Raw genomic sequence first — 18,491 nt, 5'->3', positions numbered from 1 at the left:
GAAATCAAGTTTGATGAACTAGTCGCAATTTGCAAATAATGAGATGATGAATATGGGGCTCGAAAGCGAGCTGGCGCAATTCTGACAAACTCCATGACGTGGGCAATTATGTTACTCTTATTATTATTATTATTATTATTATTATTATTATTATTATTATTATCTGACGCGTTCATATTGGTTATGTCACTCTCGTCATCGCCACTTTAGAAACGCAAACTCAGTTATGGAAAAACCCCAGCCCTGGACTTTACCAGGAAATTCCTTTGTCTGCTGGTGAGAGGCTTTGGATTTTTTATTCTAATATTGTCGCTGACATTTTCAGCCCTTTTGTACATGGTCTCTGCTCATGGGCTGGATGGAGAGTGCTTAGAGCGTTTTTGGCAATGTAATTACGAGTGCTTTTCAAATAACTTTTCGTGTTAAAATATATGCCAATAATATTTTTTTATTTTTTAAAAATTATTTTTAATATCAGCACATTAAAACGATCCAAAACATACAAATCATATTAAATTTTTTAAAAAAAAAATTAAAATTTTTTGGGAACGCAGCCATAGCCACGTTCCCAAACATAACCTTAATTTACAAGCCAATGAGATTCTATCAGAAAGGGCTAAAACACTAATAGTGCATGATGTTTTTATTAAATGTTCTTTTTTAATATATTAAAATTATTTTTTTCAGATTATTTATTTTATTTTTAATATTAACATATTAAAATATAAAAAACACAACAATTCAATATTTTTTTCAAGCCAAAACACTTTGAAATAGAATCTAAAAACAAAAACTACTACAATCTAAAATAAAACCATAGTATTCCACGTATGCAATAACTTGTGAGAAAAATATTATGAGTTTCAGGTTTTTATTTTTAATTTAAAGCTTGTTTAACAGTGTAGTTGTGAGTGCTTTTCAAATAACTTTTCATGCCAAAATATATGTCAATGATATTTTTTCATTTTTTAAAAATCATTTTTGACATCAGCACATCAAAACGATCCAAAAAGTATAAATCATATTACATTTTAGCAAAAAAAAAAAATTCAATTTTTTTAAAAACACGGGTTGAACCACGTTCCCAAACGTTACCTTATTGCTTCACTCAAATAATTTGAGTCACAAGTGTTTAATAGGTAAATATGAGTTATCATTTTTTTTCTTATTTTCTTATTTTGTTTTATTTTGATTTTTTCTTTTCTTGACTAAATATAATTTTTTTTCTACAAATAACACGTCATATAGCTGGTGGAAAAATGGGAACAAATATTTGAACGGTATGTTGTTGAAAGGTGGAAAAATTATAAGGTTGATCATATTTGATACCTCGCAAAGGTACCTCTTCCATTCCAAGCTGCGTCCGCCTTCGCCACTAAAAAGGAGGCATCTGGTTTTTGGACATGTCGCGGTAAATTACCCTTCACCTCTTACGAGTCACGACAGATGTGCATTCACTCCTGTCATTGGGCCTGTGAAAACTTTTTGAGCTTTTATCCCCAGTCAACATCCACAAAACGAGTGCTCTTCTTTGAAGACTAAACTTTTGACATTACCAGTCTTCTATTCAATTTCTGCTCTCTTTCTTCCATGCAACTGGAGACCAAATTGTTTCACATTTACTTTATCTGTCTATTCCCTTCCTTCACGATGACGGAGAAAGGGGATTCCTACAAACTGATCCCGTACTCGTTCTGCTGTTGATATTCAGGCCGGTTTGGCTTGAGCTTCTCATCAGGTCAAAACTTGATCCCTCTTTTATTTTCCTCTTCCCTTGGATGTGCTTAGTCCCTTTATAGCGTTCTGTTTCATACAACTTTCTGCTCAACTTATTTTGAGGTCACAACCAAGTCTTGTGACTTCAAAATCTTCCGGTTAATGATAGGTATAAACTGCATGGCTGATTATTCATCGGCAATAATCAATAGCTACAGACGGCATTATTCATTGCATGATAACCAGAGCAAATATTGTAGCAAATTACTTTGTCAAGTGGCGCAATAATGGCGCTTCAGGGAGGCTGGCTGACAAAATTTCCCTCGATATCATGCTGCCAAACTGCAGGAATGTTACTCAATCCCTCCCAATCCTAAGTTCTGATCAATACCCCCAAGAGAAGAAAAAATTAAATTCTTTCTTTGCCCCATCATATGGAAACCTGCTAGCTCCACCCTCCACAAATAAGAAATAACTAGGCAAATTGGAAAAAGATTTCTTCTGGTTGTGGTGGAAGGCCTTCATGTATCCAAATTTTTGTTCCACAGGTTCATATTCTAACCTGTCCTGGATTCAGTGGATTAGAGGTCAGGATGCCAATGGAGAAGCCACTAGTTGTTGATTGAATGGACTGATATAGCAGGAAATCCATAAAACTGGAATCAAATTTGCAAAGAATCAGCAGTTTCCAACGGCTTCTATGGATTTCAATAATGGAATTGTGGATGTAGGGGTGGCAGTACTGCAGGAATTGTGGAACAAGGTGGCATTTCAAGCAATGGAGATCGTTACCGAAACAAGGGATGTGGTTCTTGAAAAGGACAGCTTGCAAGAATTCTCTAGAAGCATCTCAGAGCTAAGCACCCTCCTTCGGGCTTTGGATGCCGAAAGAGTTGAATCAGCAATGGGTTTAGAATCTACAAAAGCTGCATTAGAGACCTTGAATTCTCAGCTGAGAGAAGCTGCCAAGATTATCAAAGGCTACAAATCTGGGAGCTGTCTCCGCCTTTTACTTCACTCACACTCAATACGTTTGCAGATGCAAAACTTGTCGAATGAGATGGCCACGACTATCTCCTCATTCCAGCTGGTCACTCTTGATATGTCACTGAACCTGAAAACCATGATCAACCAGATCATCAACAATCTGAGGTCAATCGAATTCCGATCAACAGCTGCAACAGAAACATTAGCTTTTGAGATTGAAAATTCAATATCTCAGCATAGCCGAAACCAAGAGAATTCCATGAAACTTCTTGAGAAGATTGCAGAAGCTGTTGGTGCAAGAGAAAATGCATCCCTAGTGCAAAATGAGCTGGCTCTTCTGAAGCAGGAAAAGGAGGAGATGGAAGATCAAAAGAAGCAGGCGGAGGCACTTCAATTAGCTCAACTGATACAGTTGTTATACAGCACTGACATTGTTACAAGGCCGCAAAATGAGGAAATTTCTATGTACCACCAGCAATACCCAATCAACTCATTCATATGCCCACTGTGCAATGAGATGATGACAGACCCTGTTGCAATTTTCTGCGGCCACAGCTTTGAAAGAAAGGCAATTCAGGACTGCTTCAACAGAGGAGAGAGGAATTGTCCCACCTGTGGAGAGGAGCTACAATCTTTGGAGCTTACTCCAAATGTTAATCTCCGAAGCTCTATAGATGAGTGGAAGCTAAGAGACTTGGACTTAAAATTTCAAGCTGCAGTCTCAGGAATCAATAACAATGACCATTCTCAACAAAATAAGGCCTTAGAGAACATGCAATTTCTGATGGAAATTCCCCGTTACGCAGTCAAAGTTGCAGAGGGTAGACTCGTTCCAAAATTAGTGGAATTCTTAAAGCACAAGAGACTGGACACTTCGGCAACTCTGAAATGTCTTTACTACCTGGCTAAGCACTGTGATAATCACAAGGTATGCAGAGCTTGAACATTGACTATCTTGCATTTCAAATTTGACCTGTTGTGTAAATTCCTGTTATGTTGAATTGCAGGAAGTCATGGTAGAAGCAGGTGTGGTTCGCCGCATTGTTAAGCAGATCTACAGAGGTGAAAAAGGACCAGATGCTATTGCAGTTTTGTTGGAGTTGTCCAAAAAGGAAACTCTTAGAGAAAAAATAGGGGAAACAAAAGATTGCATTCCTCTTTTGGTTTCTTTACTCCACAGTGACAATCCAGATGTGTCGCAGAAAGCCCGGAGCACGTTGCAGAATCTTTCTTCCAACACCTCTTTTGTAATCAAGATGGCTGAAGCTGGACATTTTCAACCGTTTGTTGCTCGTTTCAACCAAGGTTTTTCTTCTTCTTTCTCTCTCTCTCTGTTTTTTTTTTAAAGAGACATGCCTGGCATAATACCTTTCTACCATTGTTCCCATGAGTCACTCAACCAACATCTTCACGCAGGACCACAAGAAAGCAGAGCATTGATGGCAGCCGATTTGATAAAGATGCAACTTAAAGAAAATAACATTAAGGACTTCGAAGATGGAAAATTTATACGAAGTCTGATACAGATGCTCTCTTCAAACTCTCCAGCATACAAATCAGTATGCCTCAAATGCGTTAAGAAGCTAATGGTATACCCTCATATTGTACAGCAGCTTCTATCAGATTCTGTGATGATACCGCCTCTTCTAGGCCTCATCTCATATGTAGGATCTGGTTCCCACTTGAAACAAGAAGCTGGTGAGATCCTTGCTCTATTGGTTGGAGCCTGTCAGCATCCTGAATTCGAGATGCATCAGGGCCTGCAGGAGCTGCAATCAGAGCACAATGTGAGACTCTTTATGCAGTTGGTTTTCAATTCTGATCCTGAAACTAAGATTCAGTTCTTGCACCTGCTACTTGAACTTAGCTCTAAATCTCATACAGCTCAAAACCTAATCCGATCAGATCAGGATGCAATTGTTCAACTATTCGCTGCACTGGATGGTGATCAGCGTGAGGTGAAAAGATGGGTACTGAAACTCGTAAGCTGTATTTCTGATAATCACCCTGATGGAGTTCCTCTTCCACCATCTCCTTGGAAAGAAACTGCCATCAACACTTTAGTAGCCATTCTCACTTGTTCACTGGATATTGAAGAAAGGTCCATTGCCGCTGCAATCATCGGTCAGCTTCCCAAGGATGATATCATTATTGATGAAATACTGAAGAAATCAGAAGCATTAAAAGCCATTCGTGAGGTGATTTGCACAGAAGAGGAATATGAGGGAATCCGCGCATCTGCTAATGTAAACTCATCTCTTCTGGAGAATGCTCTAGCGGCACTTTTACATTTTACAGAGCCCACCAAACCGGACCTTCAAAGACAAGTGGGCAAGCTTGAGGTGTATCCATCACTAGTTCGAATCCTCTCCAGTGGCAGCTCACTTTCCAAGAAGCGGACAGCCATTGCACTAGCCCATATATCCCAATCAACCAGCTCCTCAAAGCATGAAGCAACCCTCATGGCAAAGGAACCCAAGAACTCCATGGCATTGCTACATGTGATGAACCTGTTACCCAGCATGTCCTGGTGCTGCTCAACCTCAACAGTGAATGAAGGTCTATGTGCTGTTCATGGTGATGCCTGTTCACCAAGAGACACCTTCTGCCTTGTCAAGGCAGATGCAGTGAAGCCACTTGTTAGAGCACTGAGCGAGACAGAGGATGGTGTGGCAGAGGCTGCTTTAACAGCACTTGAAACATTGCTAACTGACCACAACACACAATCCCATGCAACTGCTGCAATTGTAGACAACCAGGGAGTGGTGGGCATTCTACAAGTTCTGGAGAAGGGAAGCTTATCGGCCAAAAGCAAAGCCCTGGATCTCTTCCAGAAAATCATAGAGCACACACAGATCAATGAATCATTTTTTCAAAAGTCCGAGAGGATCCTCATCCAGCTTCTCCATGAAGATGTACTTAAAAAGAAAGTAGCTCTAGTGCTTAGGCAGATGAGCATCATTCCAGAGCAATCATCATATTTCTGAATTTACCTCTTTTAAAATTAAATAATGATTAAGTTAGCCTATGAAAACTTAAGATGGCAACAGCTAGTAGTAAAATCCTCAAATTGACATACTCTAAAACGTGTGAATTCTCTTCTCTTTTCTTTAAACCACAAAACATGTATAATTTTAACTATAGTGTATAGGAACCAACACCAAGCAATTAAACATGTATAATTTGAGATTTTGATATTAATTTGGAACTTTTTGAGGCCATCCATGTGTTAAATGTATTGTAACTACAGGTTCTTAACACTCACCATATATGCATTAATTTCTAGTTTGTCTGAGATTACAGATGATATGAAGTGAGCTAAACTTTCCACTCATAAATAAGCTTTTAAAATAAGAAAACATTACCGACTATATATTGTGAATGCACAAGGCAACATCAGCAATTAAAAAAAAAAACAAAACAGAGAGAGAAGGAGAGTACCCCTACCAGCTGCTATCAATCCGAAACAGGGGACGTCGCTGCAGATGAACCAGATACCATGTCTTTTCTTTTTGCATATCCAGGTCCTGGCCTCATCCGTTGGATCCAGAGATTTGTAAGCCTTTGGTAAAAGCACTGCCCGAAGAGCCAGTTCCTCATTGTCCAAAAGAACAAAAATCATGTAAACTTGATTCATATAAACTGAGATTACAGATGGTATTGTAAATTTTCTCTGTTCAATAATGTTTTTCTTTTTCATTCTTTTTAAAGGCCAAGTTACAAGAGAACAATAGGAATATGAAAAATTATAATCATGTAAACTTGATTCATATGTGTATTATAATAATTTGAATGGTTGGATTATTCATGCACACTAATCCACGTGATGCTAGTTGTATTCCACCCAAATCCACATGTTTTGATCTGAAGATATAAGAAATCTAGGCCGTTCTATGTACCAAATATATAGCAAAAATAATCTAGAGACTTCAGACACAAACCCTAGCCTCCCTCGACCTGTCCTTCTCTCTTGTCTTTTTGCTATAACTCCTCCACCCATCAAAATCCTTGTCCTTATAAGGTGAGGATATGCTTATGCTAACAATTTCCTAGACACCTGGCCTTCATCTCCATCCTTTTATCAATGCCAAAGCACCAAAACTTTCTTCATTTTGCCTCGATGATTCATCTTCTCTCTTTGGTTAAGTATCTCTTCTGGTTCTAGGTGGATAATCCTTCCTAAAAAGCTGATAAGTCTTGGACTACCTGTGTGTTATTGCTGATTCTTTTCTTCAATTGAGAAACATGGTACACTAGATGAGCTTTGGTTCCTTCGAGAATTTCAAACGACAAGCCACAACTCTAACTTCATTTTTATTTTTTCTATGTTGCACGCTGAGTTGATGATGTGGCTAGAGCTTTAGATACACCCAACCGTTCTCGTTGAGTTTATGCTCCTTTCTGTACTTGTCTGCCTGTGATCTTTATCTATCCTGAGCTTTCAGTATATTTGTTTTATGTTCTATCATATGTTTTCTCTGTCTATGAGATGATCCGCTACTACCCGATTCTAAGTTAGTCCTAGTATATAGTTGATTAGGTTGGGTAGGTCATATCTATAGAAGATTTGAAAGATGTGTTCTATGATGATGGGTGGGAAATGGTCGGTGTTGTACCACCATTCCATCATTGACAGCCACTTAGATCAACTTCTGAGATTATCCCCTTTTAAACAATGTAATAGGTAAGTTTCCAAGGTTTTATTAGTTACCTCTGTTTGCCCATTCAACAATGGATGATAAACCTGTTAGCTATCATTTTCTCTGGTAACCTATGCAGTTTCAAGACTTATTGTGCGGACACATGTACCATTTTAGATGTTTCGAGGTAGATCCTCATTCTTCTCAAAATCATTTATTATCACAAACCCGGCTATATCAAGTCTCATGGCTCCACTTAAAGTTCATCAACCCATACTACAATAAAGGCTAATATAGCCCATAGTTCCTCACCTTCAACACCCTTCATCCTTCTGGATAGTGTATATGCAGTAACATTATCCATATTCTCCATGTATTCAAACCACAAACTCATACCTTGTAAGTTTGGAAACCCATTTTTGTTGAATGGGTATCCCTATTGTCTGCTCTAGCAAGCATTTAAAGCTTTATTTATTAGTTTTAATTTTGAATAACTGTCCTTGTAAGTAAAGTCTTCATTTATATATTGCCATAACAGTAACGAATAATTACATCTTGTAAGTAGATCGGCTCAACTCCTTATCTTTAAGAGATTTGCTTAAATAGGACAAAAATCTCCCTTCTTGCATTAAAAAAACTCCATTTCTAACTCCAGAAGCATCACACTCAATAATAAAAGTCCTAGAAAATTTAGACAATGCCAAGATTAGAGGATTTGAAGTTGTCTTTTTTAGCTCATTAAAGATTTGCCTAGCCGATTCATTCCACTCAAATTTTATGTTTTAGTAGTAAGGGTAGCAATAGGGTCTTACACTAATAGGAGGGGTGCCTTCTCGTACAATTATTTGATGGTCAGGGCTCCTGGCCGATGGTAACCCTTTAAGTACTCTAAAATCCTTTTGAACTTTTCTAACAACTTCAATGCCTTTTTTGGAACATCCTCTAATAGCTTGTAATGTCTTTCAATGGCCTACGTCTGTAGCTCCAATCCTCGGCTCTTCTTTTTAAGCTCTTTAATAAAGTCTAGCCTAACCGGTAATTGATTTTAGATTCTTAAACTTCCAGCCCATTAAGACAGATTTAGGCTCCATTAAAATTTAATTCCATAGACAGTTGAGCGAAATCCCATAATATAGTCCCTAAGCCTTTTTAACCAATGGACTCTCAAAATCATATTATATCCTACCAAGGGAATAAAAAAAGCCTAAGTTTGGAGTGTGGAAAAAAAAGTGGGAAATTTTGCAAGGCATGTGTGCTTTTTCGTATAAAATGTAAGTTAAAATTATAGTGGTATTAATGACATTACATAACTATATTAGAAAAGATTCACCAAAAGATATGACATTTGTACAATTTAATTGTCATCTTAATTTTATTCCCGATAACTTTTTAGTCGATGTTGTTCCATGTTCGGAGAGCTATGGATACTAAAGGCATTCTCGTATGAATTATGTATATGATGGAATTGAAAATAGTTTAATGAGACAATAAAATTATTGTTTTTATGATGTATTAATAATTCAATTTATAATAATGTAATTCAAAATTATAAAATTATTGCATGTCCTTTCTAGTTATTTTATTATCAAAATCACTTTCAAAAGTAGTTTTAACCAAACATATTTAAGTTATTTTTTATTTAACAACAATTTAAACCACAGTTTTAACTAAACACTATATTTTATTCAATCAAACACGACTGAAAGTGATTTTTCTACATGTTTGGTATTGTGGTGTATAATGTTTTTTAAAAATACTTTTTGGTTTGAAATATATCAAAATAATTTTTTTTAGATTTTATTTTTGTTTTTGACATCAATATATTAAAATCATAAAAAAAACACTAAAAAATATTAATTTAATATTTTTTTCCAAGGTAAACACACTTCAAAATGTATCTAAACATAATTGAAAATGCACCTGCACCCAAATCTTTTTTTTTTTCAAACCATAATGTTAAACATTCTCTTAATCCAATATCTTGGAGCTGGAGAGGTGTAGGCAATAGTGATGATCATATCCACAGACCCTACCATGTTTTGTTGTGGTCAGACGACATTGTGTTCCTGCCTCTGAGGACCATGTTTCAACCTTTTGTCTTGTAGTGTATCCTAGTCACCAAGCGTTAACCTTATCGTATCACATAAAGAGTACGCAATCAGGGATAAGTTGGATAATTTGCAAATTGATATAAGAGTTTTTTTTTTTTCAAACCATGTCATGTTTTAAAAGTAAAATATTTATTAAATATTATTATTTTTAAGCGTAATAATTATCTTGTTGCATTTTATAATATCAACATTTAATAAATATTAAGTTTGTGAAAGGTAAGATTGTTATTTCTAACTTAACTGATCGGTCAATTTATAAATGTTAGTGAAATCAGTTGACTAGTTTCAAAAATAACAAGAAAAATAACCAATTAATAACTATTTTATTGCATTTTTAAAGCATAATATAATCAAACAAACTATACAATTTTAATTAAATCTTTTTAAAACGGTATTATTCTACTAAATTTTTATATTTATTGTGCTAATTTTATTATATATAAAAAAATCCCGTAGTCAGCACATTTGTTTTGTCTTCTCTGCATGTCATCTACCATTACAAAGAAAACGGGACATGCTGACACCTATAAGGTTGCACCATGCCACTTGTTCACAATATGAAACACTGGAATATAAACTATGATACGCGGATAATTACGCGATATTTTCCGAACCAGGAAAAAAAAAAAAAACAGAGAGAGAAGTTTGCTCTACGTATCTCATTAAGGCAGGAACGTGTTTGATTCAACTGTAACTTAATTTACATGCAGTTACTTTGAATAAACATCGGCTCCGGCTCGGTGTCTTCTCAAGTTCTAGCTCTTGATTCATAAAAAAAAGAAGAAGTTCTAGCTCTTGTTCTTCCTGTTGTTTCTACTGATCTCATAAAGGTATGTTCTTTTCTAGTCAACTAGTTCTTTCCTCTTAGTACATGATTATGCATAAGTGTGCTAACTTATAATTTTGCTAGCACCTGTATCTTCATTGTATTTTTTTTTCGTTTAATGTGGGTGTTCGGACCAGTTTATACGTACCTCGACTAATTCTACAGGTCCTGGAGTTAATGATCATATAAACCTTTAGTGGTCATTATATAAGTAACCACAAGGCTCGAATCTGAGACAATACAAAAAACAAACCTCTTAATTTCAAGCTTTAACCACTAGATTACTATCTAGATGATTATTTTTATTATATTTTTAAACGGGCCGGAGAGTGGCTGCTTTTGATTTTCAGTTAAAGAAGGAGGAGAAGAGAATGAGGTTGCTGTCAATTATAACTTGTAAATTTGCTGATAAAAATTTCAATAAAATATTGTGATATTGGAAAAATATTACATCTATTGGCAAATGATAACGTGTTATTTTACTGATGAAATTGCTAATAAAATATTTTGTTTTTTTATTTTTATTTTGTTAATAATTATTAATTATCGATCGAAAATATTTTATTGGTTATTACGTTGTAAATTTTCAACAGATATATTCTGCCGCTTGACAATTTTCTTGTTGTGTCATGACATTTTTCCTGCTTACCTTTTTCAAATTCAATAGGTATATACGAAATAATTTGTCCAAACTTTTTTTAAAAAAATACTCCAACTGATTCTTCACTTTCATACATATAAAAGAAATCTCCACCTCCAAATTTAAAAGTTAAAAATTTAATTATGTTTATAAAATTAATAGTTTTAAATACAATTTCATTTATTTTTGTTTTTTCCCTTACTTAATCAAATATGTTCTACACACATTTATCTTTGTAATAGATATTATTCTTTTTAATTTGAATAAATCGTTATTATTGTTTTGTTGTTTTATTTTTATTTTCTTTTGCGTTGTCCTCCTAACATGACAATATTTCACTTTGTATTGGTTAGGATTATGGATGGCAATGTAGTGGATTTAGAGCGGTAATTAAAAGGAAAAACCCGAGGCTAAGTGTTTCCCTATATATAGATTTTTTATAGTGAAATTATTTTTTCTCTTCCCACAAAAAAACCAGTACACTAGCTGTTTGGAGTGGAACAAATATTTTACATGATCTAATTCGTTATTATTAAATTGATTAGGGGTATATATATTTTTTTCACTTTTTTTTAGTATAATAAATTTATTAAAGTATCCTTAAAAATAAGATATAATTAACTGGATTCCAAGGGCTTTTTAGTACTTTTACTTTTTCAAAACACATTAAAATTACCAAATTACCCTTAAAGAAAAAAAAACTTGTGTCTAAGGGGTTTTTTTGGTATTTTTATCATGGTTTTTTTATATATATAATCAAGTTAACTAAGATGTAATTTAATATTTTAATAAATATATATATTATTTAAAAAAGTGGTTAATACATGCATTGCACATTTTAACGCATAGGTTGGTGTTGCACTATTTGAGCAGTGCATGTTGCATTGCCCAATTACTATTTTGATTGCTATTTGTTTTATATGAGATAATTTATAAAATTAAGAATATTTTTCAATTTCATCCTTCAATTTTTTTATATATCAGATTTGGTCCTTATTCTTTTGATTGCTATTTATTTATTTGAGGTAATTTTCTAAATTGAATTTGTTTTATGATTTCATCCTCATTTTATTTTATTTTCTTATTAGATTTGATCATCATTCTCTTGATCGTTATTTTTTTTATTTTTATAAATTGATATTTTTTTCGGTTTTATCTTTCAATATTAAATTGGTTAGGAATTGAGCTTCTTAATTGATTTTGAGTTTAGAATTTCACATGTTACTAGTTTAGAAGATTAACCCAATCTTAAAAGATTCACCCTAATTTGCTCTTTTTTTTAATTTTTTTAATTTTTTTTCAATTTCATCTTATATCATTTATTAAATGGAGATTGAGTTTCATTATTTTTTATTATTTCCTTTCTATAGGATTTCTCATTAATTTTAAAAATGACTCGGGTTATCACATATATTTTTATTTGTTATCTTTTGTTAAATTTAGTTTTTTTAAAGAGTTTCTTTCTTTGAATTAAATTAAATGATTAAATATAAGTATGATATGCTCACTTTAAGATATTTTATTTGGTTTGCTTTCCAGGTCGTTTCTAATTTGATGGCGTGGGTGGCCTCTTTCAGTATCGTCATGCAACCTTTTGTAATGGTGTTAAAACTATCTCAGCGAGCTTTTTCTAATGATAAGGTGGTGTCCACAGTAGAGCAACAATGAGTTTGCAATGAGCTTTTGTTTGTTCCCCTTCTAAGTATGATATTAACATGTTATTTTTTATGGTTAATTATTATCATTTTTTGTTTTATTTATTGATGATACTTTTTTAATCATATTATTAAATCAATCAATTTTATTGATCTGAGTTACTCAATTTCTTCTTACTTTTTTTAAAAAATGCTAGTGTTGTTTGAACATTTTTTTATACTTGGAAAAATTTGACCCGAAATGTGGTGTGATGTAGGCCACCTATCTAATGCCTCTCCAATCCTCATCCTAGATTAAGCGGGTTTTAGGTAGGGGAAAACATTTTCATCATCGGGTTTTTTTAAAGTAGGGGAAGTTTAGGGATTTTCTATTGATAAAAAGAGTATTTTTTTAAATATATATATATATATATATATATATTTATAGTTAATATTCAATGAAAAATAAATATTAAGTCCATATAAATGATAGGTTTGACCATAACTCTCATCAATAGCTAAATACTAAGTATTTGGCTCACGCTGTGTTGATAGTTGGATTATTTTTTTAACATAAAAAATACATAGGCATCGTTATTGTATTTTCTATTTGCAATTAAAATATTTATTATGAACTCAAAATTTAATGTATATGAAGTAAATTTTTTCAAATATCGAGAAGATGATATCTTCAATCAACTCAGGTTAACCTGAGCTAACCCACCAAATCAACAACTTAGATCATAGACATGGTTTAATAACATTTTTTTTACTAAAATAATTCTTATTTAATTATATGACAATAAAAATATATGCTATCAGGAAAGCAAATTGGTAAAATTTCAAACATATATTTTTAGGACTGCAGTGGCAACTGACTTGACGTATACTAAGGCCTGACCACCATCGTGGTGGGACGGTTGGCCAAAAAATTCAATTTTCCATCTATTTTGACTTAAAACACATTCAAAACATCATAAAGACTTTCATAAACCACTTACCAACCCCACAAAACCTCAAAATCACTAAAAATAAAAAATTAAAATCAATTGAATAAAAAAATCTAAACAATTCTTGATCTACTTTTTTAGGTATGTTTATATGAAAAAGACCGTCATAATCAAAACTCCTTTAGTCAAATAAAACTCTTTGACACCAAGATTGTCTATTTTTGTTGTCGTAATGTAGCAACCAATATCTTTCTTTCTCCTTCGTTGTTTTGTAGTGAATTTCTCTCTTTTCTCTCAAATCTAGGGATGAAAAAATAAACAAAATAAAATTTTGGATCAAAATAGAAATTTAATTTTGTTTTTAGTTTGGCTACGTATTTCATATGAATTTTACATTGTGGTTCTCTTTCTTTTAATTTTGTATTTTTACTACAATTTAAAATTTTATTTCATGGAATTAGGTCCTAAAAGGATTGAATAAAAAAAATTGAGAATAATAAAAAAAAATTGAGAATGAAATTTGAAAAAAGAAAAGGAATGAGGTGAGGAGTTTCACTGTTTATATATATAGTGAAGTGCATGGAGAAAAAACCCAAGATCTAAGTTATATTGGTAATGATAATATAAATAATCAAAATATAATTTAAACAAAATTTTATTTTAAAAGGTCAATTAATTAAGAAATATACATGATGAAAAAAAAATGTAAGCATATATAGGAAAGAAAAACCCCTCGTATCGGATCGGGTTTTGATGGGTATTATCAAGGCGGTAATTTGATCATCCTTAATTGTAACCTATAAATAGACTTGACCAATTTCGTACTATTTTCGTATTTTGTTAATTGAATTTTATAATTTATTTTTATTTACTTTATATGGAATTATCCTAATCTTATAACTCGGGTCATGGATTTGGCAACTAATTCAAGTTAACCTGAATTGATCCAATATGTTTTCGTCTCAATATTTTTTTTAAAAATATATATTAAAATTTATTTTTAGTCAAGTTATATTTAGTTAATTTTATCTTTGAACTTTGATTCGTTTAATGTAACCATATTATTATTTCCAATTAACATATAAACTGATTAGATAGTGCAAATTAGGAAATAAAAAAAAACAATACATTTTTATTTCAAAGAATCCTCCAAAAAAACACACATTAGAAATCGAACATCTTCTACTCTTTATATATTTAACTTGTTTTTATTTTCTTTTTCATCCATACATCCACAAGATAAAAATAAAAAAGCATAACTTTCCCTTATCTTTGTTTGGTTTCTTTTTAATAAACTCCAACATGATTTTGTTTGGTTTCTTTTTAATAAACTCGAAACCTCGAGCTTGTTATAGGCATATTGAGGTCTAGGTATTCGAAAAATAGGGAGAGCCTAACCTAGGCTTGGCAAGAACCCAACCTAACTCTCATGAACAATTTTAGTTCTTATCCAATCCTGGCTTTTGAGCATCCAAAAATCATGTCTCGAGCTAAAAAAATCGAAGCGCCTTGTGTTGTCCAAAATATTAGATTAATGAACATGAATTGTTTAGCTAATCTTGGCAAAAGCTTACTAATTAAAAGGTTAAGCAAGAAAAAATAGTTTTCAAATATGTTTACGACTATAAGAATGCAATATAATAAATTACAGTAAATTTACAATCAACATATAATATTACATAGATATTCTAGCATGAATATTAAATATATATTTAAACTTATAATTAATATCAAAATAAAATCTTAACATGCATTTCAAGCATACAAAAATAATTAAGAATTTGATTTAAATAAATAAAAGCACTTATTATTACAGCTCTTAAACTTCAATTGAGTTGAAAGTATTTGTTATCGGGTATTATTTCTTTATTTTTAAAGCTTTATAACTTCTCACTTAGTGCAATTAGGATATATGCAATAAATCTCTTAAAATCCTAGTATCACTATCTTGTTTAGATGCTTTTTTACATAAAATCTATACACCAAAGATAATGGGCCAAGTGTCGTCAACAAAACACAATCTAAGCTCTAGATTGAGAGAGAAAATAAAAAAAAAAAGTGAGGAAGAGTGTATAAAATCAGGAAAAATAGTGTAAAACACTCTTCATTCACCCTGTGTTTTGTAATGAATTTTGAAACCAAAACTAAATAATAGATTAACAAAATAATTTTCTATGAGCAAAAAAAAATTATTTTATAATAAATATAAATTCAAGACTAAATTAGATTAGCAAAAAACAAACTTAAACACTAAGGCTTGTGGCCCTAGCCAAGTGTGTGCAAGTGAATTCAATACATACTACCTTGCTAAGTATTATAGTGACTCTTCAACTTTTCAATATAACAAAAAATCTACTTTTTTTATGTGGAATAGAACGTATTAAATTTCACAAGAATATATCAATTAAATATTTTTTATATCAATTTTTATTTACTTTTAATTTGTTTTAATCAGGACTTTTATTGAACAAATAATTTTCAACACAATTTTAATCTTAAAACATAATTTTTAAAACAATAATTATAAATATTTTTTTAAAACTAATTTTTTTAAATCACAATCTAAAATATTACTAGAATATCAAACACCCCTTCGCTCCGAACCATATCGGGACCCATACAATCTTGACTCTCTAGCAGATAGAATCCATCCTCGGCGCGCTCGACTCCCGGACACATCAGATCCAGTCTAATCCATGTGTGCGTGTGTGTATACACAGATAATTAAACGATCACTGGACCCTATAAGAAATTTTTATTTAATTTAATTACAGGATCCACTTCCTGACACGCACACATACATGTGCAGGTCGTGTAGATGGAGATAGTAAAGTTAAATAAAATAAATTTATATAAATATATTTTGTAGAAGTCAACTCCTAATTAAAAAATAGTCCGAATTTTATTGCTCATCGGGTAGTATCCAAGCCTCTTCGTTGTAATTAAAAAAAAGGGTCATAAAAGCTAGATCCCAACTGAATTAATCAACTTTACCGAGTTGTTTAACAAGCCAATTAGACGATGCCGGCTGGGGCCATCTCTTTTCCGATTTGAAAGAGTCACTTCAGATCATCGAAAAACACAAATCGACGTCTTTTGGCATCAGCTAACCTTCTTCTAGGATTAAACGATGAAGACCTCAACCGTGTGAAAAGAGTGTGTCGACAAGCACCGATCAACAGATGATGGGAACCACAGTACATGAATAATATTGCTTTATCCAATGTTTGGTTAATAATTATAAGGTCCTTTTTTTTAATTAATATAAACACTTTCTCCATTATTATTTTTTAAATTATACATATCAAATTAATATGCTAGTGTTATACATAATTCTATTTCTTATATATATCATTAATTTTATTGCAATGATGTGTCTATATATATTATTGCTTTATTCAACTTTTCTAACTTAATAATTATTTCATAAAAACTATGAACACGAGTTGCTTTAGTTTAAGAAGTCATAAATTATTTAAAATAAACAAAGTGCATCTGTTAAAATATTTTTAGCCGAGCTCTTATATATCGTTTTATATTTTAAACTATCTAGTCATTTTAAACATTTATATGCGTAAAATAGTAATTAATTACTAAATATTATTTTTACCCCACAGCATAACATCGAACAACGCAACAAAATAGTCAGTCACAATACAACACAACACAACATAATAATATTAATAGTATAGTTATTCGAAGCTAATAATTTTATACAACTATTTGTGATAAAAGAATAATTAGTTTGAGAAAATTATAACTAAAATAGAAAATTAAATATTTCATTCTTATTGGATATTGACAAGTGATTTGTTTTAATTTTTTATTTTGCATGGTAGATTCATATATAATTATTAATAAAGTAATTGTTAATATTATCATAAAAAAACTTAAAACTTGTAAATTTCATGTAAGGTGATATGAAAATTTATAATGCATGAATGAGGGAAGTTAATCAGGTTCGAGAAATCTTAGGTGATTTTTTTTTTGAGAAGTAAAGCTTGTATAACAAATTTTTTTATTTTAGTTTAATGTAGGTGTCTGAACCAGTTTGCGTGTATCTCGACTAATTTCATGAGTCCTGAAGTTAACGACCATGTAAGCTTCCGGTAACCATCATATAAGTAACCACAAGATTCGAATCTGAGACCATAAAAAAAATAAATCTTTTAATTTCAAACTCTTATTATTAGATTATCCTAGCTTGTATACCAAACTTAATTTTTAAGACCTTGACATAGTTGAAAATATAGAAGAAGACAAATCATGAGAGAGAGAGAAAAGGAAATTAACAACTTGATGCATGAATCTGACAGTTCATGAAGTTCCCCATGGATGCACCGCATGAATTGAAGAATATCAACAAGTCAACACACACAGAGATAGATAGCTTATGACAGAACAGTTTCAATTCTCAACTCTGATGTCCTGTTGTCCAATGGCACGGGAGGTTTATTTTAAGACATAAGTGGCTCTGACTTCGTTAAACTACTATAATATTGCCAATTATTGCAATAATGCTTCATTTACTAATATATATATATATATATATATATATATATATATATATATATATATATATATATATATATATTGTCCCTGTTTTTGCAGTGGTAGAAAAGTATGAAAAGTTGGCATGTTAGATTTATAAGCTACAATGATGTCTTGAATTAGGAATTAATACTTTTTTGAGTGGTTGATTTGCCGGGTCTTGACTTCTCAATTCAAATAATATATTGAATACACGTTGTTTTGTTCTCCAGTATTAGTGTTATTTTTGGATTATTCCCTACAATTTATCCTTTTTTTATATAATAAATAATAATAATAATAATAATAAGAGGACTGCTGATATGACAAAAGCTTGCCAAAGAAGATCCCAAATACATACAAAAAAATCATGCTAACATTTGGGATAAATTTAGAGCATAATTACATCCCATTATACCTAAGATTAAAAAGATAATACAGATTCAATGTTAAATTA

The 18,491-nt window shown here is 31.9% G+C and overlaps 1 protein-coding gene across 2 annotated transcripts; it reads left to right on the top strand.

Moving 5' to 3' along the window:
- Window positions 1–1,247: 1,247 nt before the first annotated feature.
- On the top strand, window positions 1,248–5,737 carry LOC133683578 (U-box domain-containing protein 43-like). Of its 2 annotated transcripts, none has more exons than XM_062106784.1 (4): window positions 1,248–1,738; window positions 2,265–3,631; window positions 3,711–4,008; window positions 4,120–5,737. In XM_062106784.1, the coding sequence occupies exons 2-4, from the start codon at window positions 2,417–2,419 to the stop codon at window positions 5,688–5,690; spliced, it is 3,084 nt and encodes a 1,027-aa protein (XP_061962768.1). In that variant the 5' UTR covers window positions 1,248–1,738; window positions 2,265–2,416; the 3' UTR covers window positions 5,691–5,737. The 2 variants fall into 2 exon arrangements, with proteins under 2 accessions (XP_061962768.1, XP_061962767.1); XM_062106783.1 differs by having other exon boundaries at window positions 1,886–3,631.
- Window positions 5,738–18,491: the final 12,754 nt, after the last annotated feature.

This window comes from Populus nigra, chromosome 1 (genome assembly GCF_951802175.1).
Source record: "Populus nigra chromosome 1, ddPopNigr1.1, whole genome shotgun sequence".
Classification (NCBI taxonomy): Eukaryota; Viridiplantae; Streptophyta; class Magnoliopsida; order Malpighiales; family Salicaceae; genus Populus; species Populus nigra.
The sequence above is the reverse complement of the archived record's forward strand: the minus strand, read 5'-3'. Positions and strand labels throughout refer to the sequence as shown.